Source organism: Chiloscyllium plagiosum, chromosome 22 (genome assembly GCF_004010195.1).
Source record: "Chiloscyllium plagiosum isolate BGI_BamShark_2017 chromosome 22, ASM401019v2, whole genome shotgun sequence".
In the NCBI taxonomy this organism is placed as follows: domain Eukaryota; kingdom Metazoa; phylum Chordata; class Chondrichthyes; order Orectolobiformes; family Hemiscylliidae; genus Chiloscyllium; species Chiloscyllium plagiosum.
This window is the reverse complement of record NC_057731.1, coordinates 17,792,757-17,816,834: the sequence shown is the minus strand read 5'-3', so window position 1 is coordinate 17,816,834 and position 24,078 is coordinate 17,792,757. Positions and strand designations below refer to the sequence as shown.

The window sequence follows — 24,078 nt, the reverse complement described above, 5'->3', positions numbered from 1 at the left end:
AATGAATTGGTTTCATCTTTACATGTTTAAGTTTTTCAGCTATAAACATGTACTTCCAACTATAATAAGCAAAATTTATTGCTTCACACTGTTAATTTTGGAGAAGACTTCCTGTTCTATGAAACATTGTTCTTTTTGAGCACCACTTCCTCATTGTGGAAAGCAGTAATTCAGTGAAGTTCTTGATTAGCTTTGCAACCTGTTATCTTGTCTGTTAAATTTGCTGCAATTTGTATAATTGTGATAAGCTGTTACTGTTGTTGCAAGTGGGAAGGTGTCCTGAGTAAGTGACTACCCAGCACAAAGGGCATGCAAGATTAATGGTATCATGGCTTAGGAAGCGTGAGAGGGAAAATGTTGCTGGCAGTTGTGTGAGTGGTAGTGCATGAGTCTTGGTGGGAGTTGGATGCAGTAACAGAGAAAAAGTGAGTGTGATTGAGTGTCATTGAACTTCTTGCTATTTTGCTGTGCATTCCTGCAGATGGCTGAGATTGCACTGACCTGGATTGCAAACTTAGACCGCATTGGCATGGTATAGCGTTGTGGACTCCACTGCTGGACCTGCCTCTGTACCAGCCCTATAGCAGGGTCTGCAGGGCTCTGTCTGCAAATTAAAGTACCATTTTTTTCTTTCTCTGCCATATTTGGGACAAATAATAGTGTTTGCCCCAGTGTACATCAGCCTTTTAAAGATGGCACTGATATCAGGTTTGCTGGTCCATTTTGGGATATCCCTTCCTTGGTGAATTATTCTAGGTACAGCATGTGGTGGAATGGGGCTGAAATCAGATGAGAAGAGCCCCATAGGAATGATGTAGGTAGTTAATGAGAAGTTTGGTAAGATGCTACGAGAAAACTCACCAACTCTTGCAGAGAGAAGCTCTCCATGGAACACAAAGAAATCGATATTTAGCCAAAAATAAGATTCAGCCCACTGAATCTTTGAGTGAAGCATTGTAGGAAGTTTCTACCCATAAATCTCTTGGGAAAAACTTCAGCCAACTTGGAAAAGGAATATCTTCAATTCTGCTCTATGAAGAATCTATACTGGTAAAGGAAAACTGACTTCACATTTAATTTAGCAGAAACTTCAACAGCATTCAGTTTTAGTACTACAGCATCAATCTTCCCAATAACAAAGTTTCAACAAAATCAATTAACAAACAATACAACCAGGCAGCCAAATGAGTGGCACAAGGAGGTAAAAATCCCAATAATAGTCACACAAATCAAGAAGATTTGAAGTTCCTAAAAGCAATCAAACAATGCAACAGAATTTGTTTATACCAATATTTGCAGAAAAATGTCTAGCCTTTCTGATTCATTTGATAGATCAGCAAATTGGCAGATGTGGAAAACCGATTTCCTAATATTTAGAACAACTTCAGCATTTGATACTAGTCAAATGCAGAACTGGTTAAAACTTCTACCAATTCTCTACTACACAGGAAAAACATCAGGTCACGAGCTACATATAAACCAAAATCAATGAGAAATAAATTACATTTGACAGCCCTCTAACTATTATAGATCAATGTTTCACTTCAAGAACAAATAATTCACGGTGAGATCATGCTTCAATGGCAAATATCCACATCTAGGAGAGATTGTAGAGAATGCACAAAGGTCATGATTGACACTGTCTGAACCATGCTGCTGTGGGAGCTCACAAAATGGGCTCATTGTCAACAGAATTGTTGGTGTCTTAGATAAAACAGTCATTGCAGTTCTTCACTCAAGAGGAGACCTAACTCTGCGGTGTTAGGAAAGCCTCTCTTCAAGAAGCTTTGTACAACAAAAATTTCATTCAATGCAGATTATTCTTCAGAATGTGTTGACTACTAAAAATGCAATAAAACATCTGTCTCCGGAGACTGACCACTCACCTGGACAATATACTGCATCTGACAATATCAATGCAAAATCCTAAAAGAAATCTAATACCATAGCATCCTGTCGTGGTTATGGTTCCAAAATCCCACTCCAGCCATGATAAAACTGTCCAATGTTCTACCAGCAGTATAGTCTTCATAGCATAACGATCACTTCTCAAAGGTGTGCTACAATCTGATGAACAAACCACGCAACAAACAAAATCATCCTCAACCCGACATGTACATTCAGGCTTTGAAACAAAGTTTTGAAGAGCACAATCAATACTGCAAGGATACAACCTTCTTTACATGAAGATCAGCTACCTAGGGCAAATAAACTGTATCACCCTTCCATTGGAGAAATTAAACAGTCACCCTATAGATTTGAAAGAAATCATCTACGTAATTGGTTATATAACCAAATTTAAGGTATAGACTGCAGCCAGTGCCATGGTTAGTAGAGGGGAAGAGTTTGCCACCTGAGTGAAAGCTATATGCAGCCAGAGGCACTATAAGAATGCTGTGTGTTGTACTCCCATTCAAAGATCTCACAATGAGGAATGGTGCCTGGAAAACTTCCCTATTCAGTAAGAACATGTGGCATGGTGGTTCAGTGGTTAGCACTGCTGCTTCACACTGCTAGGGACCTGGATTCGGTTCCAGCCTCGGGCGACTGTTTGTGTGGAGTTTACACGTTCTCCCCGTGCCTGCATGGTTTTCCTTCAGGTGCTCCAGTTTTCTCCCACGGTCCAAAGATGTGCAGGTTAGGTGAATTGGCCATGTCAAATTGTCCATAGTTGTCTGGGATGTAAAGGTTAGGTGCATTAGTCAGGGAAAATGTAAAGTAATAGGGTAGGGGAATGGGTTTGAGAGGGATACTTCGGTTGGTCAATGTGGACTTGTTGGGCCAAATGGCCTTTCTCCACACTAGGATTCTATGAGCACATGCTTTCCCCTCCATCTTCTCCACAGAGTATAGAAGCACATAGACATTGAGAAGTGTCTTTCAGCACCAGTAACCCAAAACGCTTGCTGATCTGGGACAGCTGAAAGCTTGTAATAAAATCACTTTGAAAGCTGACACCAAATCTCTTTGCACCTGGGAAAATCCTTCAGTTGAATTCTCTCTCTGGTGATGGAACCTCCAAAATGATGCTGGGATAATGTCACAGTCCCCAACCCTAGTGGCTCCGCATGAATTGAGTGGATCTCGCACAACTCAATAAAACAGTTGACAGAGGATGAATTTCTCCAGAAAATATTTTCCACTGGACTTTCCATCAGATCAATGCCTACATGGATTTTGGATGGTCCCTCTGGATGACACATCTCAAATCCTCACCACATTGATTATCCCTTTCAACAAAGGAGCTTTCTTGGTATCGCTTCTGAGTGGAGTGTTTCCAGTGCAATATGGATTAGATGGTGTCACATGTTACATGCATGGTAGTCTGATACATAACTGAAATACCCAACTCCATGATGGGACATTACATGATGTCCTGAAATGTTTACAAGCAGCAGACCTTCTACTGAATGACAGATGCATTTTATTAGAGATTCCATTTGTTTCTTATGGCACACTGTCAGCAAGGATGGGGTAAAAGCTAACCCTCTCCCCTCCAGCTAACTAAGGCACCCAAAAGACTGTCTGATCTCCCATTTTGGGCATAGTCTGCAATGGTTTCCCTGTCTGGTGAATCAATTATCTCTTTTTAAGAGCACTTCACCTCTGGGATAGAACCATTGAGAAGTTTCTTAAAGAAATCACAAGCATGGTTTGTGATGTACAGCAATAGTCAGTCTTTCAGAAGATAAAGGCCTTGCTGATATCCACCAATGTCTCAGCCCATTACAACCCATCATGTCCCATTCTATTGCTGGAGATTTCTCAGTCACTGATATTTGAGTGGCTCTTTTTCAGGAACAGCCAGAGGGTATTGAAAACCCAGTAATTACCCTACAAGGTGGTGTTGCTTGTGGAAACCCAGAATGCCATAATCAAGAAATAGGCTTTAGTGGTTTCATAGGCTGTGAAAGATTTTATGATTAAATTCTGGGCATCAGAGTCATGATTGAGACCAATCGTATACCTTCAGCCTTCTTACTGGCTGAAAAAAGAGAACAAAACTGCCGCCTTATGTATGACACTGTCACCTCAGATATTGTAATTTGTGATTCAATATGTCCAAAACAAATATCAGATATCAGCCAATGTTCTTTTCTGAATGAAGGCTGCTGTACTCACATATGACCGTGATCTTTTTGGTGTTTAAGTATACTCTGATGCTTAGGCAATCACATCATCTGGACTAGCCTAAAAAAAAAACAAATTTTAGCTCATTAGGGAAAAACAAAAGAGAGATCCTGAGTGCATAATTTTATATATACACACCAAGAATAGTCTGGTCTTGGTTTGTACACATTGTCATGGAGACTAAGTTGATTGAGTTTTTTGAAGAAGTAACGAAGAGAATTGATGAGGACAGTGCGGTGATTGTGATCTATATGGACTTCAATAAGGCATTCAATAATGTTCCTTGTTACATTTGTTATCAAGATTAGATCACATGGAACATGGGGGAAACTATCCATTTGGATACAGAACTCACTTGAAGGTAGAAGACAGAGAGGGTGGTGATGGAAGGTTGCTTTTCAGACTAGAGGCCTGTGATCAATGGTGTGCCACAAGGATCAGTGCAAGGTCCACTGCTTTTCGTCATTTTCATAAATGATTTGGATGTGAACATAAGAGGTATAGTTAGTAAGTTTGCAGATGACACCAATATTGGAGGTGTAGTGGACCGCAAAGAAGGTTATCAATGGGACCTTGGTCAGATGGGCCAATGGCCTGAGGATGGTAGTTGGAGTATAATTTAGATAGATATGAGATTAGATTTAGATTACTTTACAGTGTGGAAACAGGCCCTTCGGCCCAACAAGTCCACACCGACCCGCCGAAGCGCAAACCACCCATACCCCTATGCTGCATTTGGAAAGGCAAATCAAGGCAGGACTTGCACTCTAAGGTCATTAGAGGTCTAAATTCATAGTTCCTTGAAAGTGGAGTCTCAGGTAGATAGGATAGTGAAGAAGGTGGTTGGTATGCTTACCTTTATTGGTCAGAGCATTTAGTATAGGAGTTGAGATGTCGTGTTGTGATTGTGCAGGACATTGGTTAGGCCACTTTTGGAATATTGTGTGCAATTCTGGTCTCCCTCAGATAGGAAGGATGTTGTGAAACTTGAAAGGGTTCAGAAAGAATTTACAAGGATGTTACAAGGTTGGACCTATACGGAGAGGCTGAATAGGCTGGGGCTGTTTTCCTTGGAGCATCGGAGGCTGAAGGGTGACCTTGAAGAGGTTTTATAAAATCATGAGGGACATGGTTAGTGTGAATAGACAAGGTTTTTTCCCTGGTTTGGGGAAATCCAAAACTAGAGGGCATAGATTTAGGGCGAGGGGGGAAGATTTAAAAGGGACCTAAGGGGCAAACGTTTCACGCAGAGGTAGTGTGTGTATGGATTGAGCTACCAGAGAAAGTGGTGGAGGCTGGTATACTTGCAACATTTTAAAAGGCATCTGGATGGGTATATGATAGGAAGGATTTAGAGGATAAGGGTCAAATGGGACTAGATTAATTTAGGATATCTGGTCGGCATGGACGGGTTGGACCGAGAAGTTTGTTTCTGTGCTGTATATCTCTAACCCTATGACTTACTTCAAATACAAGTAGCACTTTGAAAGCCAGTAAATCTTCAATAATAACAATGATCTTGAGGTAATTCTTCCTTCATTGCCGACAACATTCTTCAGATTTTCAACAAGAATATATAGGCATAAGTAAGTGCAGAGCAACAACTCAGTCCTTTGAGTATAAGAGTTGCGATGTTATTTTGAGGTTGTATAGGACATTGGTGAGGCTTTTACTGAAACACTGTGTCCAGTTCTAGTCGCCCAGTTATAGGAAGGATATTATCAAGCAGGAGAGGGGTCAGAAGAGATTTAGCAGGATTTTGCCAAGTTTGGAAGGCTTGCGTTATGAAGAAAGGCTGAGACATGTTTCCTTTGGAGTGTGGGAGATTCAGAGGTGGGTTGATCAAAGTTTATAAAATGACGACAGGTATAGAAAGAGTTGATGGTAGTTATCTTTTCCCCAAAATGGGGATTTTCAAGAGTGGGGGCACATTTGTGTTATACAAAAGTGAATCTTTTACACTGAGCGTGGTTGAACTTCCTGAGGAAGTGGTGGATGTGGGTACAATTACAACGTTTAAAAGATACTTGGATGGATACAAGAATAGGAAAGGTTTGGAGGGATATGGGCCAGGAGCAGAAAGGTGGGACTAGTTTAGTTTGGGATTATGCTCTGCATGGACTGGCTGAACCAAAGGGTCTTTCTCCGTGCTGTATGATTCTATGACTCTATACTTAATTTAAATTAGCTTTGTCACAGATTCAAATGAATACTGCATTACAGTGTCATCTTAGGTACAAAGGTACTTAAGATCAATACTTAGGAAACAAAACAAATGAAATAAATAGTCCAGCATTATAATTCATTTGAATAAATTAGATAAAATGAAGAAGTAAAACGTTCAGAATATCGTCATGATTTGAAGATGCCGGTGTTGGACTGGGGTGGACAAAGTTAAAAATCACACAGCAACAGGTTATAGTCCAACAGGTTTAATTGGAAGCACACTAGCTTTCAGAGCGCCGCTCCTTCATCAGGTGGTTGTGTTGTTCAGAATACCCTGTCCATGCCAGTACCTAGCCTCAAAGGAAACCTCCACTGCCTCGCTGTTGCATGTGCCAGGCCCACCAACCACCCTGCTTTAGGCACTATCTCTTCACTGCTGTGCCTACTTTGATGCCACTGAACTCTCACCTGCCCCACAACCAAACGTTTGGCTCTGCTGTCAGGCCAGACCGCCGCTGGGCCACACACCTTGGGGAAAAGACCACTACCATCAACTCTACCTATACCCCTCATTATTTTATAAACTGCTATCAGGTCACCTCTGAACCTCCCACGCTCCAGTGAAAAAATATCCCAGCCTATCCAACCTTTCTTTATAACTCAAGCCTTCGGTTACAGATGTCCGCTTGCCGACGCCACCATCTTGAAGAATCTGCTGCTGTTGCCGCCGTCCATGGTCAGTAGAGGGGCTTTACTGCTACTGACCCCAAACACTGGGAAAAGGTACTCACCGTCACTGTCACTGTCACTGCCACCGCCTCTGATCACCAGGAGAATGTCCCTGCTGCCATTACCTTCCATTGCCGAGAGCAACCATGTCCACCATTCCACCAATGGCTCGCTCTCATTGCCGCGCCAGTGCTGCTGACCAACCCACCACAGGAAAGAAGAGAAAGAAGACTAAAAGAAAGGAAAATAAAGCAAAAGAAAAGACCAGAAGCAAAGTAAAACCAAGAAGGAAAGTCGATGGGAGCAGGTGGGCAAAGGGTGGTTTAGTGAACCGGAATTTTGAAACAGCTATCTTTAAGATTAATAGGGTGGTTATGGTAGGGGATTTTAACTTTCCAGACATAGACTGGGACTGCCATAGTGTTAAGTGTGTCCAAGAACATTTTCTGATTCAGTATGTGGATGTACCTACTAGAAAACCTGACCTACTCTTGGGAAATAAGGCAGGGCAGGTGACTGAGTTGTCTGTGGGGGAGCACTTTGGGGCCAGCGACCATAATTCTATTAGATTTAACATAGTGATGGAAGAGGATAGACCAGATCTAAAATTGAAGTTCTAAATTGGAGGAAGGCCAATTTTGACGGTTTTAGGCAAGAACTTTCAAAAGCTGATTGGGGGCAGTTGTTCGCAGGTACAGGGATGGCTGGAAAATGGGAAGCCTTCAGAAATGAGATAACAAGAATCCAGAGAAAGTATATTCTTGTTAGGGTGAAAGGAAAGGCTGGTAGGTATAGGAAATGCTGGATGACTAAAGAAATTGAGGGTTTGGTTAAGAAAAAGAAGGAAGCATATGTCAGATATAGACAGGATAGATCGAGTGAATCCTTAGAGTATAAAGGAAGTAGGAGTATACTTAAGAGGGAAATCAGGAGGGCAAAATGGGAACATGAGATAGCTTTGGCAGATAGAATTAAAGAGAATCCAAAGGGTTTTTACAAATACATTTAAGGACAAAAGGATAACTAGGAAGAAAATAGGGCCCCTCAAAGATCAGCAAGGCAGATCGCAGAAAATGGGGGAGATACTAAACGAGTATTTTGCATCAGTATTTATTGTGGAAAAGGATATGGAAGATATAGAACATGGGAAATAGATGGTGACACCTTGAAAAATGCTCATATTACAGAGGAAGAAGTGCTGGATGTCTTGAAATGCATAAAGTTGGATAAGTCCTCAGAACCTGATCACTTGTACCCTAGAACTCTGTGGGACGCTAGAGAAGTGATTGCTGGGCCTCTTACTGAGATATTTGTATCATCGATAGTCACAGGTGAGCTTCCGGAAGACTGGAGGTTGGCTAACGTGGTGCCACTGTTTAAGAAGGGCGGTAAGGACAAGCCAGGGAACTATAGACCAGTGAGCCTGACGTCGGTGGTGGGCAAGTTGTTGGAGGAAATCCTGAGGAACAGGATGTACAGGTATTTGGAAAGGCAAGAACCGATCAGGGATAGTCAACATGGCTTTGTGCGTAGGAAATCATGTCTCTCAAACTTGATTGAGTTTTTTGAAGAAGTAACTAAGAGGATTGAGGGCAGAATGGTAGATGTGATCTATATGGACTTCAGTAAGGCGTTCGACAAGGTTCCCCATGGGAGACTGATTAGCAAGGTTAGATCTCATGGAATAAAGAGAGAACTAGCCATTTGGATACAGAACTGTCTCAAAGGTAGAAGACAGGGAGTGGTGGTGGAGGGTTGTTTTTCCGACTGGTGGCCTGTGGCACTCGACTGGTTACAAGGATCGGTGCTGGGTCCTCCACTTTTTTTGTCATTTTATACAAATGATTTGGATGCGAGCATAAGAGGTATAGTTAGTAAGTTTGCAGATGACACCAAAATTGGAGGTGTAGTGGACAGTGAAGAAAGTTACCTCCAATTACAACAGGATCTTGACCAGATGGGCCAATGGGCTGAGAAGTGGCAGATGGAGTTTAATTCAGATAAATGTGAGGTGCTGCATTTTGGGAAAGCAAATCTTAGCAGGACTTCTATACTTAATGGTAAGGTCCTAGGGAGTGTTGCTGAACAAAGAGACCTTGGAGTGCAGGTTCATAGCTCCTTGAAAGTGGAGTTGCAGGTAGATAGGATAGTGAAGAAGACGGTTGGTATGCTTTCCTTTATTGGTCAGAGTATTGAGCACAGGAGTTGGGAGATCATGTTGCGGCTGTACAGGACATTGGTTAGGCCACTGTTGGAATATTGCGTGCAATTCTGATCTCCTTCCTATCTGAAAATATTGTGAAACTTGAAAGGGTTCAGAAAAGTTTTACAAGGATGTTGCCAGGATTGGAGGATTTGAGCTATTGGGAGAGATTGAACAGGTTGGGGCTGTTTTCCCTGGAGCGGCTGAGGGGTGACCTTATAGAGGTTTATAAAATCATGAATGGCATGGATAGGGTAAATAGTCAAAGTCTTTTCCCTGGGCTGGGGGGAGGTTCTAGAACCAGAGGGCATAGGTTTAGGGTGAGAGGGGAAAGATATAAAAGACACCTAAGGGGCAATCTTTTCACGCAGAGGGTGGTACGTGTATGGAATGAGCTGCCAGAGGAAGTGGTGGAGGCTGGTACAATTGCAACATTTAAGAGGCATATGGATGGGTATATGGGCCAGGTGCTAGCAGGTTGGACTAGATTGGGTTGGGATATCTGGTCGGTATGGACAGGTTGGGCTGAAGGGTCTGTTTCCATGCTGTTAATCTCGATGACTCTATAAATAGTCAGAGGACCTTTTTATTGCAAATTGTAATAGGTGTTCTATATACATGATCGACAGGAACCTTTTTATTCCTGCGGAATTGACTGCCAAACTCTGGGTCTGTGTGGACATGGATCTTTTCATGTATGAAAGCCATTCGTAACTCATCATGGCTAATTATTACTCAAGATGGTTTGAGGTTAAACTAATATCAATGTTGAGAAGCTTTTTGAGAGCTGTCTGCCATGCATGGTGGTCTGCGTGTTGCTGTTTCTGACCACAGTTTACTCATGAGATACTTGCAGCATTTGCAAAGGCCCTGATTTACAGCATGTCAGCAATTCACCTGGAGTTCAGAATATCTAAAAGAAAATCAAGATTTTCTGATCGCTGTATTCATGTACCACACTACTCTGCCCTTGTCAGTACTGACCCTATCAGAATTGCTAATGGGATGTAGATTAAAGCTCAATTTTCTATATTGCCAATCCAAACGTGTGCAGGTTAGTGGATTGGCCAGGGTAAATTGCCCCATAGTTTTCGGGGATGTACAGGTGAGGTAAGTTCACTATGATAAATATGGGGTTACAAGTGGAGTGCTGGTTTGGATGGGATGCTCTTTGAAGGGTGGGTGCAGACTCAATGGGCCAAATGATCTTTTTCTGCACTAAGGATTCTATGATCATCAGTATCTTGGGTATGAGAGAAAATACAAGGAGCATATGGACCCTTTCCAAAAGTAACACAAATCCAGGAAAAGGCAAATGCAGGAATATAATAAACATTACTGCATCAAAACATTGCTTAACTGGCATATGAGCAACCAGCTTGGATAAAGACCTTTTATAGGAAAGGTACACATTTGGAGGCAAACTGCATTGGCAGTATTGATATAAGATACAACAAGAGTCTTATTCATTATAAATGTAATGAATGTATCTAATTGTTCCAGGGTACTCAGTTACTGCCCTTAGTGTGGGAATCACCCTGCTGAAGTGGAACAAAATCAAACCCCTACAGTGGATTCCCACAGAGTACCAGTGTCTTTGCTCATCCCTTGATTCATGCCACCCTTTAGCTCAATAGAATCTGTGACCTAATGGATGCCAGTAGAGAGAAAGCAAACTCTCTGATTCTTTTCACGTGTCTCTATGCCTGATCACAGACTTTTTTTGCCCACCTATCAGTATAGAAGAATCAAAATTTGGAAAGGACACAAAGAAAAGGGTGAAATGTGCAGTAGTTGGTGTAAAAATGTTTTTTTTTTATTAGCCAGATGTTTAAAGATGTAATAGTGAAAATTGTTAAAATGGCTGGTGGATGTTTTATTGCCAGTTTATGGTTTAAACTAAACCTTTTCAGGTGGAGGCAGGAGTCAGGAGTGTGTTTGTTTATAGGTTATAAACCTGGCCCTGATTGGAAGGAGAACTTACTGAAAGTAAGTGGAGGTGAGCTGTTAATTTGGTCAAGGTCAGCTTTGCTGATTAATTCATGTCTGAGGGGTTACTGAGGGCAGGGAGAGCAATGGGATCATCAGAAATGCAGGCCCTATTCTCATGGAATCATGGACTACCTCCAGTGTGGAAGCAGACCATTCGGCTCACAGAGTCCACATTGACCCATTGAAGAGCATCGCACCCAATCCCATCCCTGAACTCTATATTTCACATAAGTAATCCACTGAACCTACATTATCCCTGGACAAATATGGGCAACTTAGCAGTGCACCTAACCTGCACACCTTTGGACTGTGGGAGAAAACCAGACCATCCGGAGGAAACCCAAGCAGACACGGGGAGAACATGCAAACTTTACATGACAGTCACCTGAGGATGGACTCAAACCTGGGTCCCTGGTACTATGAGGCAGCAGTGCTAACCACTGAGCCATCGTGCTGCCCTGCTTGACTTTGGGTGTATTTACTGTGGTTACAGTTTGGACCAGAACATCAAAGTTTGAAAAGCTGAAAGGATCAAGATTTTTTTACATTTTGGAGGGCAGGTGGAAAACTTGATCTCGGGTTAGAGCAGAAATTTGAGAAATTGATCTTTTTGTTTAACTCTCTGGCAATAATTCGCTCTTCACTCTACCCATAAGTTAATCTTTCCCATTCAAAACACTGCCTACCTTGCTACGTTGAGTTAGTCTGGATGTGACAGCTCCTGAAGGCTGTCCACCTTAATGAAAACGTGAAAAGATTCAAAGTTGAGATCCTAATAAGCTCCTTACATGTGTATTGCCTGCTCATTAGTATACATTAGTTCACTCACCCAACAACTCCTGACCCTCTCAAAATGTTCCAGTTTTACAAATGGAAGTTGGAGGCTTCGTGCATTATGTTGGTGCCAATTTTGTGTTCACTGTCCTCTGTTCAGACTCCCTCCCAATGACAATAATCCAAGTCTGATTGGGAAATTGGTTTAGTAATGATTTGACACTGTTGGCGTCCCCCCAGCAGTGCAGTAGGAAATGCAGCAATCAATTTATGCATGGGAAGCATCTACAAACAGCATTGTGGTAATGACCAGATCCTTTTAATGTTTTCATTTTGGCACACCAAATGCAAAGTTAACATTGCGAACATATAGTTCATGAGTTGATATTAACTAGCCATTAAGATTGCTACCCCAAGTCATTTCTGATGAAGGGCTTATGCCCGAAATGTCAACTCTCCCGCTCCTCAGTTGCTGCCTGACCAGCTGTGCTTTTCCAGCACCACACTCTTACATTACATTACAGTGTGGAAACAAGCCCTTCGGCCCAACAAGTCCACACCGACCCGCTGAAGCGCAACCCACCCATACCCCTACATTTACCCCTTACCTAACATACGGGCAATTTAGCATGGCCAATTCACCTGACCTGCACATCTTTGGACTGTGGGAGGAAACCGGAGCACCCGGAGGGAACCCACGCAGACACTGGGAGAACGTGCAAACTCCACACAGTCAGTCGCCTGAGGCGGGAATTGAACCCGGGTCTCTGGCGCTGTGAGGCAGCAGTGCTAACCACTGGGCCACCGTGCCGCCCACAATGACTTGACAGCCCCAAGTCATGCAAACCTTTGGCAATTGAAATACAGACAAGACCATGTCTTAAGTCTTAATGTGGACAGCTGTCCAGGAAATTCACGTAAGTCATTGTTCAAGGATGGATCAACACAAAGAGACTATGGAATCCCCAGTATTTCTGTTTCCAAGGTTCATTTTGAACAAAATGCAGAAATCTAAACTCCATTGTCAACACATGAAAGTGAATGGAGACTATCAACCTTCCATGGTCTCTCAATCTGTGAAGCATCTCAAAAACTGTAAGTCACAAGCCAGGATATTGGAAATAATATGATTACCACTGCCTTGTTTGGAAGGGACCATCAAACATGTGAAAACTCATTTGGTGATGCTGCAATGTCTTTGGTCAACTTTTAAAAATCAGTAAAAGTTGTTTGCAGGCAGCTCCACCAGAGAGTAACTTAATTAGCAGTTCATTGGTCAGAAAGCCAGATCACAAATTAGCTGCAAGTCAGCAAAGATAATTATCTGTAATACCTTGAAAATAAGAGTCACAGCAGAGGGAAGGACTCACCCATGCTGTTCAAATTTCAAGTTCACCTGAAAACCAATCACCCAGAATTTTGGTTACCAGCAACTTCATTACCTGCTGGGATTCCTTTTGTTTACAAGCACTGAACTTCAACTTGAAAGCATCAGAAGTATCTACTGAATTATAGGCCCACCGCACGAGAGACTGTTAATCAAAGACTGAGATAATTGTAGATATTTTCTAATCTACCTGTTCAGAGATGTTATTACACACTTCAGCAGGTGGGACTTGAACCCAAACCTCCTGGCTCTGAGGTATGGACACTATCACTGCATTCAAGTGCCCTCCTGAGATAATTATAAACTATAATGGTACATTGCACTCTCACATATCGAGTCTTTGTACATGTGAGCTATCACATTTTTTTCCGGTTAAGTGCATGAGAACAGTTAACCTGCTTTATTTTAAAACACAACTGCTTGGTGCTGAAATTCTTCCACAGACTGACAAATTTCAAAGGTTAAGAAAATACATGCTGTATTTTCTTCACACAAACAAAGTGTTTTTGGCAGTAAGGAAATACATACTTTCTGTGAGTAGCACTGTTTTTCTGTTTATAGATCTACATGTTGACATAAAGTCTTAGGTGGTGTATTAAAAATATCATCAACTGAATTGCAATTTTATATCTATGATATTTATAATTGATCATGGAATTTGTTTGGTGCACTTCCCTTTTGGGGTGAACTGGAATTATATCATTATACCAGAAAGCCAATGATCTTGTATGGTATGGGTAGTTAAAGAGATGATTTCTTTATTTCAATTCAGCAAGAACATTTGAGAAGAGGCATTAGATCCTTTTGAGTTTAAAACTCTTAACTGTGGGAATGTAAAGTCTGTGACCAATGTTTCCTTTTATTTAGCTTTAGAGAAATGGCTTAGTAATTGAGAAGGTGAGGCTGCTGAGTTCTGTGAACTTAAATACCTGATGGAAATAGGTTACTTTTTCTAATTCTTCTTCTTAAAATAACAGGATCTCCCCTAAAGCGCGTTGACATCCTTATTGTATTTTGTGGTTAAATGTTTCCATGCTAGTACTTGTAACAACATTGACTATTGATGACTGGATATGACTATTGAGTATGACTGGGGTCATGCTCCCATCTACTTTAGCATCAAAATTCCCTTGTCTATATTTCGAGAAACATTATTCTTTACTAGTTTATTTTTGTGGACATTTCCACTCACCCCTCTTCACAAGCCCATAGGCCAATCTCTCTGAATAATTCACTCTATAATTCTCAGATGCCCATCATTTGGCAAGATGCTTTTTTTTTGAGATGCTGTGCACCAAATGTTTATTTAATTAAATAATAGGATTAAAATCAGGTAAAATTAATGTTATATATTCAGTTTGTTGGGCTGGACTAACCCAGAAAGGAAGTTCAGCCACTAAGGAAAGCATTTGATTGTTTAAGGTTGTAACAAGCTGGAACTCCTGCCTCACAGGGAGGCGAAAGAGCTGCGCTACCTAATCTTCCTCCTCAATAACGAGAGAAATCTATCATGGTAAGATGGCAGATGCTTTCCATCAAATAGCTTCAAGCCTGACCACTAAGGAGTGGAGAAAGTGAGGTCTGCAGATGCTGGAGATCAGAGGAGGAAATGTGTTGCTGGAAAAGCACAGCAGGTCAGGCAGCATCTAGGGAACAGGAGAATCGACGTTTCGGGCATTAGCCCTTCTTCATTCCTGAAGAAGGGCTTATGCCCGAAACGTCGATTCTCCTGTTCCCTAGATGCTGCCTGACCTGCTGCGCTTTTCCAGCAACACATTTCCATCACTACTTAAATTTCATCCAGTAACTGTGTATGTCCATGGGTCACTTGTCCAGAAAGGTTTGTAGAGCACTAATTGGAAAACTACCCATGGTTTTGGTTTTATAAGTTTTGGTGGCTATTCTTCAGCTGGTCAGACTTTTGGAAGCCAAAAATTATGACTGTCTGTCACTAAGCAGGCAATCCCCTGTCCTGGGTACAGTCCTTCAATCTCCCATCTAGGTCAAAGGATGCCCCCATTCATCCCACAGCCCACCTACCCATCTAAAAAGATTCAGACTATCCACACTGGTTTACCACTGGGGTAGGCTGACTCTTTCTCCTCTCGCCTGGAGCTGGAATAATTAAAACCCAGATGGGACGAGGCCCTTAAATGGATGCTCGTTCACCACTTAAGGGCCTCAGTTGGTCGAGCTTGGGTCTCCCTGCTCAGAAGGTCATTCCAGTGGCAACTGGTTGATGTCAACCTGCCCAATTAACTTCCCTCTTGCCACCCTCCCCATTGCTTTTCAAGAGGGGACGATTTGTAGCTTTGCTTTGTTCATTTCTCAGCTGTCACATTAAAAGAATTGCTGCCACCATGTGGACGAAAGGTGAATATTTCTGAAACTTTACATTTAGAAATGGAGCAGCGCTAACATCACCAGGAACGATCACATTTCCGAAACCGCTGCTATCTGTGCGCAAAAATCAAACAGCTCATTCTGATTTAGCTTGGCGTGTCCTCTTCAGTGATCTACTGGCTCAATTACTGTGCCCTTCTGGGTAGTTCCCTTATCTATGATCTCTGATCATAACATCACAAAAAAATAGATGGGATAGTGGTTCAATTCTTATTGGTGGCAGGTCTAAGCCTGTAGCTGCAAACGCTCATCTCTGCCTTTCTTAGAAAACCACCACATTTGATGAAAGAAAGGAGAGAGGTATGCTGTACAACAGTCCCTTTTCGTCTGCATTGTTATATCCAAAATAGAAAGCACAAGAATTTAAGCACTTAATATTAGATGTCTGATACTCAATGCTTTGAACATTCTGCCTTCTATTACCCTTGTTACCACTGTTAAGTTTGAATAAGTGCTCAAATTGCCATGTAATAGCTAACATTTATTATCAGTATCTTTTAGCACCAAGAGGTTTTCAACCATTTATTTGCAAAGACCAGCACCCATCCTATTCCCTGCCTATGGCTTGTGTTATAAAAATTTAGCAAAGCTATGGCTACACACAAATGTTATTGTATAGATGTTTGGCCAAAAGACCGTGAGATGTAGGAGAAGACACAAGCCGTTCAACCCCTCAAGGCTGCTCTTGCATTCCATGAAATCATAGCTGATCTGATAATTCACTAACTCCATGTTGATGCTATCTACATGGATTCCAAAAGGGTTTTGAAAAGGTCTCGTCAGACTGGTTATGATGCTAAGAGGCCATGGGGGTTAGTGCAGTTTGGCAAAGTTGATCCAAAATTGGCTTAGTAGCAGGAAGCAGAGGGAGATGGTCAGAGGTTCTTTTGTGACTGGAATCTGTGCCTAATGGCATACCACAGGATTCCACATTGGGTCACTAGCTGTTTGAAGTGCATGTGCATAATTTTGTCGTGAATGTAGGAAGTATGTAAGTAAGTTTACAGATGACCCAAGAATTGCTAGTATAATGAAATAGTAAGGATGTCTCATTACGGGACAATATACATGGGATGGTCAGAGGGGTAGAATAATGAAATGGTCAGATGAGCTAAACAGCAGAAAATGAATTTATTCTGGAAAAGTGTGAAATGCTGCATTTTGGGAAGATGTACTCCCTTGCTTTGTACATGTTAAATGGTAGGGCCTAGTGAGTACTGAGAATCAGAGGGACCTTGGTGTATATGTCCACTGATCCTTAAAGGCAATAGTTAAGAAGGTAGAGGGAATACTTTATTAGTCAAGACATTGAATAAAAGAACATGGAGGTTATGATGGAGCTGTAAATACTGTTAGGCTACAGCTGAACTATTATATTCAGCTACGGTTACCACATTGTAGGAAGGATATGATTGCGCTAAAGAGGGTTCAGAGGAAATTCACCAGGATGTTGCTTGGGCTGGAGCAATTCAGTTATGAAGGGAGACTATGTAAGCTGGGTTTAATTTCCTTTGAGTAGATGAGATGTAAAAGGTCATTAAAGGAATATATGGAGTTTATAGGGAAAATATAGGGAAACCCTTAGTCAGGGGTCAGTAAGCAGGGAACAAATTTTTAAGAAAAACCGCAAGTTTAGAGAACATTTGAGTGTGAGTAGAGGGAAGAACCCTCAAGACATTGAAGAAATAATTAGCTGAATACTGAAACACTGTAACACACAAAGCTCTGGACCAAGTGCTGGAACATAGGATTAGAATAGAGAGATGCTTAATGACTAGCATGGACATGAAGGCCAAAGAGCCTTTCTCCATATTTTAAAAACTTTATGACTCTTGCTGATTAAAAATTTGTCGATCTGATCCTTGAATATACATAATGACGTTGCCTCTGCAGTTCTCTGCGGTAAAGAATTCCACAGATTGACTACCCCCGAAAGGAGAAATTCCCTTCATTTTTGTCTTAAATGTGGAAACTCTAACACTTAAGATTATCCCTACTGGTCCTAGATACTCCTGCAAGTGGAAGCAAGCTCCTTGTCAAGTTCTCCTTGAATCTCAAGAAGGTCCCTTCTCATTCTCATACTTCACAGGCCTAAATTCTCAACCTCTTTTCATAAGATAGACCCTCCATACCCAGGATCAACCCAATCAGCCTTTTATAGACCGTTTCTAATGCTGTTAGTTATACAACTAAACATATGGGTTTATACATTTTGCTTTTCTTAAATATTAATTTGGCAGTCCTGAGCAGCAATTTCCTCGAGACATGGAACTATTTTTAATACATGCGTGCGCATCTCATGTTCAATCTGATCCAGCTACATTCAAATTGATACATTGTTGCAGAGGTGGTTGGGCAGTCATCATCTGACTGGTACACTGTTACTGAGTCAAGTAGACAGTCATGTTTGTATTGAGCTCTGAGCTACTAACCACTGGCAGCTTATGGCTGAAGTAGTTTGTTGCCACCATTCTACTTTTCTATTCTTTTTAACCCAGTTTATTTTGTTTAAACAGCCCCTAATGGGACTCTGTAACAAAAAAGGCAAATTAATGGTTAATGGAAACTTATACAAAGAAATGGAAACTTGAAAAAGCAAAATAATGTCATTCATGGTGATGATCCACCCCACCAGTTTTCCTTTCTATACTATGTCTAAGATCCTGTTTAGTGTTGGAAGATAGACCATTACTGTTTATAAGAACAGGCACTTAACTAACTGCCATTTGTTATGCATGATGTGTGATAGCATAGTTACTAATTAGGCATAATTACTAAAAAATTGTCAAGAGCAAGAAATGACATGTCTGTCTCTAGTGGGACCTTGTGCTAGCCTGCCTGATTCTCCACCCAAAGACTGTGGACATTATCAGATGGAGTGGAGCTTAATGTAACTTCAACATAAACTCTTTCAGAGCCATTACCTTGTACAACGGTAGACTTTGAAGCAGGTAGAGCTATCACCATGACTTTTGTGGACCATCATTATGTGAGTTTAGATTAGATTAGATTACAATGTGGAAACCGGCCCTTCGGCCCAACACCGACCCGCCGAAGCGAAACCCACCCATACCCCTACATTTACCCCTTACCTAACACTACAGGCAATTTAGTATGGCCAATTCACCTGACCCTGCACATCTTTGGATGGTGGGAGGAAACCGGAGCACCCGGAGGAAACCCACGCAGACATGGGGAGAACGTGCAAACTCCACACAGTCAGTCGCCTGAGGCGGGAATTGAACCCGGGTCTCTGGCGCTGTGAGGCAGCAGTGCTAACCACTGTGCCACCGTGCCATGTTAGACTTTCACTGAATTGGGCAGACTGTCATAGAATGCAGACTATTTTGACAGTCAAACTGGCTCTCATTACGTTTATCTGTTGCTAATTAGTCAATTGGAACTGAGATTTGATGTTTCCTTGACAAGAGGGTACTGGATACATGATCATGAGCCTCTGAGGCAGAGCAGTGGATTCCATTTCCTCCTGCCCAGTGTAAGGCAGGAACTCAGGCTGTAAGTTCTGTTGAGCTGGTGTTGAACTGTGGCTCGGGTTGGAAGGTCTAATTCTGGGCCTTAGCTATTGTGGCATTTGGAGATAAGCATTGAATTGCACAGTTAGGGTAGAAATCCACTGACACAAGTCTCAAGTTTACATGGACCCATTAGAACTGAAGAAGCTGGTTGAGTTTCCTTGCTCTAACACTTTCCATTGAAGAATAGAAATTCAATGCAAGAAAAGATCTTGGAATGCAATGCTAACGTAGGTTCATGCCCATTACTCTATGTTCTACTGTTCAGTTAATGATATGCACACCCCAATCACATCAAGCGTGAGGGGGAAAGAATGATTTTTGGGAGCAAAACTTTGCAAAAAAATCAGCCTCACTATTTCATAAAATTTCTAATTGTGCAAAACTTTTACAACCTATAATATGAGCAGAAAGTACTTCAACTGCTGCAATCAGAATGGTGCAGTTTATGATATTCTAGATGTAAAGTAATATCAAAGCTTGGGTTGTTGCAAAAAATAGTAAGTCAGGATAATTTATTGGACATTAATGTCTCAGATTGAATCAGTTTAAAGACCGATCTAGTAAAGTATGGCTACTATAATGTTATGAGCTGAAAAATGTGTTGCTGGAAAAGCGCAGCAGGTCCGGCATCATCCAAGGAACAGGAGAATCGACGTTTCAAGCATAAGCCCTTCTTCAGGAATGAGGAGGGTATGCCAAGCAGGCTAAGATAAAAGGTAGGGAGGAGGGACTTGGGGGAAGGGCGTTGAGAATGCGATAGGTGGAAGGAGGCTAAGGTCAGGGTGATAGGCCGGAGAGGGGGTGGGGGCGGAGAGGTCGGGAAGAAGATTGCAGGTCAAGACGGCGGTGCTGAATCCGAGGGTTGGGACTGAGATAAGGTGGGGGGAGGGGAAATGAGGCTGGAGAAATCTGCATTCATCCTTGTGGTTGGAGGGTTCCTAGGCGGAGGATGAGGCGCTCTTCCTCCAGGTGTCATGTTGCCATGGTCTGGCGATGGAGGAGGCCAAGGACCTGCATGTCCTTGGCGGAGTGAGAGGGGGAGTTAAAGTATTTAGCCACGGGGCGGTTGGGTTAGTTGGTGCAGGTGTCCCAGAGGTGGTCTCTGAAACGTTCCACAAGTAGGTGGCCTGTCTCCCCAATATAGAGGAGGCCACATTGGGTGCAGCAGACGCAATAAATGATGTGTGAGGAGGTGCAGGTGAATTTGTGGAGGATGTGGAAGGATCCCTTGGGGCCTTGGAAGGAAGTAAGGGGGGAGGTGTGGGCGCAAGTTTTGCATTTCTTGCAGTTGCAGGAGAAGGTGCCGGGAGTGGAGGTTGGGTTTGGTGGGGGGTGTGGACCTGACGAGAGAGTCACGGAGGGAGTGGTATCATGTTATGTACCAGCATGGAGTAATTTAAGACAATCAAGCTGTTCACGTGACATTATTAAATGGGACTTCATTCCTGATGGAGGGCTTTTGCCTGAAACATCGATTTTCCTGCTCCTCGGATGCTGCCTGACTTGCTGTGCTTTTCCAGCACCATTCTAATCTAGACAATTATTAAACAGGAGAGTAGTGTGGAAATTCACTGTGACATTGCTATACTGTTTGCTTTTGTTTCAGATTTAGCAAAGTCTGCCAAAAAAAGAAACTTCTGGAGGGTAATTTTGACTTTGTGGAATTGTGCAGGTCACTTGAAAATAAATTGGCAGCCTTTTTACATCTCTGTGAAACAGATTACTGATTAATCATCACATGATCTCACTAATCATTCATAGTCAAAGTTACCCTCTGGTGTTGGACGAATATTTACCAAAAGTTTCTATTCCATTACGAGAACAACAGAGCCAAGGGGGAAGAGGACATATTTGTACTTTACAGTGTACAATGGCATATCCCAAAAGTGATGCTGTCACACATCAATATTCTACAAGGCACTAAATCAGATGTTCAATGCCATTAGCATTAGTGTTTTAAAATCTATTCATGAGCCATAATGCCCTAATTAGAGAATCTGTTAAATATTTTAAAAACTTGTCAAAATGTTAGAATATTTTAACTAGAAGAAAGGTGATTCTTTCCAACATTGAACAACATAACTCGGCTTAATGTGATATAATTCAGCTAGAAATAACTTGAAATCAAATAGGAACAATAGTTTATCAGTTTACTCTGTTTCTCTTTCAATTGTTGCCAATCAGTTGACCATACAGTATTACCTCTCTATAAATAGCTTGACGCAGGAAATGAAAGGCTTACAAGTCGCATTGAATCAAATGGTTATTACTGATTTGAGATACGGTTTAATCCCAGCACAGAACATTTTATGGTGAAACTTAATCACAAAGTTTCTTTTTGAATCAATTCTGTCTCCTTCATCTTTCTCTACTTCTTACATCATTGTCCCCCTGGTTTTGTGCCCAGGACTTTGTCCATTAAAGACGTGGTCAGGAAGATGTTGGGAAAGGCAAATAATCAAGCAGCAAGGCACTAGGGAAATGCCCACTCCCAACCAACTCAGGAACTTTGTGGGTGGGATGGCAAAGGATTAACTTTCCAACCCATCCTGATCAAGGCCCTTAAGTAGCCAGTTAACCGCTACTTAAGGTTCCCTGGCTGCAACCAGCCTGATTGGCTCTGATTCCAAAAGGCAGGAACAGTGGCAGTGATTGGGTTTGCTTGTCTGCCTGCCAGGGTGGGATGGGGAGGCCTGAACCTCTTCAACTCTGGCAGACACTGATAGGATCTAGAGTGGCGGTTGCTGAAAGTCAATCCCCAACCTTGCTCCGAAATCCCCTTGGTGCTTCCAAAGGCCAGCATGAGACATTGCTTTCCCTGGAAGTGATTGGCCGAGAAGCTCACTGGCTGATCACTTGCTCTGAGGGTCTTTATTGCAACTCTTGATGGTATGAGTGTCCATCTCATTGTGGAGCTCAGACTCACACTTTAACTAGAAAATAGAAAATATTAGTCTGTGCTTCACCAGTTTCTGTCCCCTCTACTTCTGAATGCAGTGTTCATATTGTAAAATATGACAGTGACATGCGACCACTCTCCTTGTGAGGGTATAGAACATACAACAGTTTAGCTCAGTAGAGGCCCTCCGGCCCTCGATGTTGTGCCGACCTGTTATCCTACTCCCAGATCAGACTAACCTACATACCCTTCATTGTACTATCTTCCATGTGCCTATCCAAACAATCTCCCTAATGTATCTGACTCTACTACCACTGCTGGCAATGCATTCCACGCACCCATCACTCTCTGTGTGAAGAACCCACCTCTGACATCTCCCCATATCCTTCCTCCAATCACCTTAAAGTTATGCCCCTCGTGCTATCCATTTTCACCCTGGAAAAAATCTCTGGCAATCCACTCTAGCTATGCCTCTCGTCATTTTGTATGCCTCTATCAAGTCACCTCTCATCCTCTTTCACTCCAATGAAAAAAGCCCTAGCTGTCTTATGAAGAAAGGTCTTTAGACCTGTATTCTGCATTCAAATTCGACCTTCCAAAGTGAGTGACTTTTCCAGGCTGAACTCCATCTGCCACTTAGCCCAGTTCTGCATCTTGTCCATGTCTCGTTGCAACCTACAACAGCCCTCCACACTATCTACCACTCCACCAATCAGGTTATTGGCAAAGTTACTAACCCACTCTTCCACTTCCTTATCCTAGTCATTTATAAACCTCACAAAGAGCAGAGGTCCTAGAAGTTATCTCTGCGGAACACGACTGATCACCAATCTCCAGGCTGAATACCTTCCACCTGCCACCACCTCGATCTTCTACAAGCCAGATAATTCTGTATCCAGACAGACAGACAGGTTTCGCTGTATCCCATGCCTCCTTACTTTCTGAATGAGCCTACCACGGGGATCCTAATCAAACGTCTTTCTAAAGTCCACGTACACCACATCCACAGCACTACCTTCATCAATGTGTTTCGGGAAGATATTGTCAAGCAATGTGACAGCAGGGAATTTGGACTAACAAGGATTATTTTCTGAAATGTACACATATCTAATTTATATATTCACTTTTCATTCTGTATGTTTGGAAAGTGAGCCTCTGTTGCAACATAATGTTAACTTCATCAATGTGTTATTTAAAATACTGTAATCATTTACTGTAATAATTGCATCTTTAAAGGAGTAAAGCTTCTCAAGACATTTCCCAAAAATATGATCAGGCAAGATTTGACACTGAAGAAATATGAGGAGACATAACCAAAAGATTGGCAAAAAGCCACATTTTAACCAATAATTTAATAACACAGAACAATCGAGATCAAAAATTGTGTCTTGAAATATTATCACAGGTTCTAAAAAGACCATTGTCATTCATGTTGCTTTTTCAATGTAAGAGAAACGATGCCTTTCATTTGACTAGACTTTTCTCCAGCTTCTAATCCAACTCCCTCTTGAACTTATTCATATAATCAGCAACTAGTGCCTTGTTTGGTAGTCCATTCCATGCATACCCCACTCTTGAATTTAATCAAAACTCTTCTTTTGCTTTTCCCTTTCCAAGTTTGAGATTATTCACTGGTTTGGGGGAAAATGGGGCAACAATATGCCAGTTCCTCCAACATCTGTATATGTATTTTTCCGCAACATTTAGGAATATGGTCCCCAATATTCCACTCCCCCACACACTTCGATGAGCTGGCACAGTTTAGACTGGCAACAAAAAACACTTCAATTCTCTGAATTGCATTTAGATGGCTTCCGTCTTTAACATGCCAATTGTTGTATTTCTCAAAGCCATATTA

The 24,078-nt window shown here is 41.9% G+C and overlaps 1 protein-coding gene across 5 annotated transcripts in view; it reads left to right on the top strand.

Moving 5' to 3' along the window:
• Positions 1–24,078, top strand: part of blnk (B cell linker) — a 199,241-nt gene that overhangs the window by 21,467 nt on the left and 153,696 nt on the right. The window contains exon 1 of one of the 5 annotated variants that reach the window (XM_043712517.1): positions 13,841–13,915. The exons of the other annotated variants lie outside the window; for them this stretch is intronic. Coding sequence (XP_043568452.1) covers positions 13,856–13,915 — 60 coding nt within the window. The 5' untranslated portion in view covers positions 13,841–13,855. Of the gene's footprint in view, positions 1–13,840; positions 13,916–24,078 lie in introns of those variants that run through there. 5 annotated transcript variants of the gene reach the window in all.